Raw genomic sequence first — 4,299 nt, forward strand, 5'->3', positions numbered from 1 at the left:
AGCTACGGATGCGATAATGGATGTGACTTGTCGCATCCAAAAAGTCGCATAAAAAAGCCTCCACTTTTAGTCGCATCCAATGTCAACAAATGCGGACTATTGGATGGGACTTTGTCGCATCCATTTTGACCATTGGATGCGACTTTTGGACTTTTGGATGCGACAAAAGTCAAATCCAAAAGTACTTTCGTTATCTAAAATGATCTGTTGGCAACGGTCTTTATTTCTATCTGCCTCCGGTTTCCTTTCACTTTTCGGTTTCTCTTACTCATATTGGGTTGGTTATCCCACCACTCGCCGCTCAACTACGGAATATTTAACTATGTTTGGTTCTAGTCCAATTCACTGGAAATCTAAGAAACAACCTATTGTTGCTCAATCTTTTTGCTGAAGCTGAGTATCGTTTTCTTGTTGCGGTCACTTCAAAAATTCAATGGCTCACTTCTCTCTTATCCGAACTTAGTTTTCCTCCATCAGCACCAACTAGTGTACATTGTGATAATCAAGCGGCACTTCACATTGCTGAAAATCCAGTCTTCCACAAAAGTACTAAAATAGACTCTTAGTTCATTCGAGAAAAGATTCTCTTTGGTCTTATTTCACTTTCCTATCTTCACTCCTACGACCAACTAGCTTACATCTTCATGAGGAATTAAAAACATTACAATGGAATTAAAGAATACTTATTATTATATTTATTAATTGTGAATACATGAAGAATTGATTATTAAAAGTATTTTTAATTTAATTTTAATGTGTACATTTTTTAAAGATAAGCAAAATTTTGATTTTATTTGACATATCGTGTTAGATATGATAAACACACATGATTTCATTCGATTTATAAAGTCATGTGTCGAGAAAAATAATCCAAAAAAACCAACCCGATTATTTTTTGTTTGATTTAGTTTGGTTTTATCTTTTGATCAGGTTGGTTTGAGTTTTAAATCTAAAAATTTAGTTGACCGGTTCGGGTTGACAATACGCGAAAAAACCGACTAACCGAATCCGATTACACCCCTAGTAATAATGTATTTGCTATGTACTTCGATAAGCACTATGTTTGTTGATCAACTATGAAAATGTAACCACATCATATGTTAATTCTTCTGTTCCGAGTTCCTGGTTTTTATTTTATACCATAATGAAATTTAGTATGTATGAGGAGATATTCTTCGATTTGCTTCGTAAGGTGGTTTCGTTTTTGTTAATAATTGACGAGTTTTGTCTTTAAATATCTTCTTTCATCTATCTTCAGTCTCTTTTATAGTTGGATTTAGATTTTGTAATTAATTTCAGACACTCTGTTTTAATATTTTTAATCATTCTTTTATTACATCTGAAGAGGTTTTTGTATGCTTAGTTATTTGTTATATTAATTATATTTAAATAAGTTACTTTTTCTTATTCCATTAGATAGAATTAAGATTATAACTTTGTATTTTGCAACGAGAAAAATACATGTGCTTATTGACTAGAATAGTTAGTCTAATAATTTTTGTTTTCAATTCGTATTATAAGCATAACTTTGTAATTTTTGGTTTACCTTTCATTGAAATAAAAGAGTGGAATATTTAAGTCAATTTACGCGTATGAATACATAGATGTGACCATTTACTTAGTATTTACGAAAAGTTAACTACATAACAATATTGTTAAAATGTAAATATGACTATATAGCTAATGGACCCATTATAATATGCATGTATTCCTGTATTAGGGAGAGCTAATCATGCTGAGTCAATATTGTTGGCCAAACGTTGATGGATTAGATAACCAAATTTGTTATTTTGTTGGGGCAACCACTGGACCAACCTACTTCTCATGTCTACAGACGCGTCTTTGGCATAAAAGTAGAGAACTCTCGGAAACAAAACCTTGGTTTCCTTTTCCTCTTTCAATATCTCAACTCTTGCTTTTATGAACTCTTCCTTAGCCACTCGCAACTCGCCCAATATATCCTTCGCCGTGTACACTCGAACCTGTACAAAATAATAAAAAATCAAGAGTTTGTTTGGGATCAAACTACATGCTAGTTTAGATTAGATTGGAAACATCAAATACCGGAGGATCCGAGCGATCGCCGGAGGTAAGTGCGAAATGAACAAGTGGCTCTGGACAGTCCAACGCATACTCGTGCCTGCCGTTTTTTCCAGAGAGTAGTCCCTGGAGCCACTGAAACCGGGTTCGAAAATGTATCAGTGTATTATTCGACAACATCGCACCAAATATTTGATTAGAGAAAAGATTATTATTACAAACCCGTTCCGAGTTCTGCGATCGGATTCTCAAAATTGAACTTTGAATGATTTGCGCGTTTATTTTGTGCCCGCCTATGTTGTATACTGCCTGAAAAAATAAAACATTACATTAAAAGATTTTGTATGAAAAAAATTTGTGATTTTTGTATCTTTGATTAAAAATTACTTGGTTACCTTAAACGCCGAAGCACGATTGCCGATTCCGTACGTCAAATATGCCTGCACATCCCCATAAACTAAGTTTAGTCCTTTCAGCATTTTACAGTGCAATCACTAGGGCCCAGTGCTAGAATTAAAGACTAAAAGGAGTGACCTTTCAAAAAAATAAGCCTAAAAAGAGACCAAATGTAGAAGTTACATTTTTTAAAAAGGAATAATATAGAATTTACAAATACCAAAAATTAAAACCTTAAAGTTATTTTATTATAAGCTTTTCTTTATTTGTGTTTATACTTTTTTGCCCAATGAGTTCAACACCAAAAGAATTTAAAACCAAAATTTAAAATCTCGCGCGAGCTCTCGTTTCTTGTACGTACACTCGCGGGGAGCGATATGTTAATATCTCGCAAAAACGGGTTGTTTTCCGGGATATTCTTTACATACCGCATAAATTCTCTAATTACTGTAAATACCACACATTTTATAAAATACCGCAGATCCCGCACTTTTAAACTAACATTTTATCAAATACCACATGTTTATCTTAAATACCACAACTATTAAAATTAATTATAATTTTTTATTTTTATATGTAATATATATATAATAGATTATGTATATATAGTTACGGTATGTTTAAAACCGCGATATATCTTAAGCGATACGCAGATTACCAATAAAATCTAAAGTACAGTTGTAAGCAGTGTTTCAAACTTCGCTTAAAACATATTTACGAACACAAATAATTACTCTTTATTGTTTAAAAACTTCACTTGTGTTAGATAGTTCAGGTCTAAGACACCATAGTACGATTTGCGATAATAAATAAAACTCACATGCATAAGCAGAGCGTTGTGGATGTTGATCCAAAATGCGATTTTACTCTCCCTCCTCATCTTCCTCGGATCCACCTTCTCGAGACTCCTCACTAGTGATCTCAACCGTTCCAACGCTGCCGCGGATTGGTTGAAAGTGCGTTCATCGTCGAGTCTCACATCGATAACACGGATCATATCATACGGCGGCGACGATGATGACGATAGGGGCGAGACGGTAATACCGCCCCCGACCTTGCAGTATGCCGAGGCCACGCAGCTCAAGATTTCCTCGGAAAGTTGATTGGCGTCCGGATATTCATTCCGGGCCCCACCAAGGTGGTCCGCTAGGCTGCGACGGCCTGTGCGTTTTGGACCGTCGATATCGATTGGGCTCATGATCCGAGCATCAAGAGCCGTCCGATAGAGATCGAGAAGACGGCGCTCCATACTCACAATCTCCACCTCAAGCCTCCCTATCTCCTCCTCCAACTCCGCAATCTGTCCATGCCGATGTATAGATATATAAATGTACATCTATAGAAGAAAAATAAAAGATAAATATATGTTTAGCGATGGTAATGACTTACTGGGTTATTGAAGTAGGAGGAGAATTTAGCAAGGGACATGTTCGTCGTGTGGAGAGCAAAACTGGAAAATTGATGATGAACTTAATTAAATCCGCTTGTATTTATTTGTATATATGTGATGTGATATGTACACCAAATGACATTGAATTCCCCAATAAAATCTCTACAACTGACCCACAAAGATGGAAATCAAACAACCTTCTAATCCACACAACCGAAAGCACACTAAAATTTGGAAACACCACAAAATTATTTAGCTGCTTCATCTTCTGGGGCCTCTTTTATTTATTTTTCTCAATAACAAAATAAAATTAAAAGTAAAATAAAATAGAAATAAAAAGAGTTGGAAGCCGACAGTTTTAGAAGGTAAGTACCTGGACCATAATAGACTACGTCTGGTAATGAAATGTAGGGGAATATGCTAATTAGTTTAGGTGGAGGAAAGTAAGCTAATAGGATTAGGACATTGGTATT

General features: G+C 35.1%; 1 protein-coding gene across 1 annotated transcript; it reads right to left on the reverse strand.

Annotated features, from left to right (window-relative positions):
- Positions 1–1,539: 1,539 nt before the first annotated feature.
- On the reverse strand, positions 1,540–4,084 carry LOC149402034 (uncharacterized). The gene is made up of 6 exons (XM_089609678.1): positions 3,826–4,084; positions 3,257–3,736; positions 2,436–2,480; positions 2,263–2,349; positions 2,065–2,175; positions 1,540–1,982 (listed from the first exon to the last, which is right to left on the reverse strand). Exons 1-6 carry the CDS (start codon positions 3,862–3,864, stop codon positions 1,731–1,733), a joined length of 1,014 nt encoding a protein of 337 aa, XP_089465804.1. The 5' UTR covers positions 3,865–4,084; the 3' UTR covers positions 1,540–1,730.
- Between the last annotated feature and the right edge of the window lie 215 nt (positions 4,085–4,299).

This window comes from Urtica dioica, chromosome 3, assembly GCF_054948205.1.
Source record: "Urtica dioica subsp. dioica isolate 48M chromosome 3, U.dioica_male_clone48M_v1_H2, whole genome shotgun sequence".
NCBI lineage: Eukaryota > Viridiplantae > Streptophyta > Magnoliopsida > Rosales > Urticaceae > Urtica > Urtica dioica.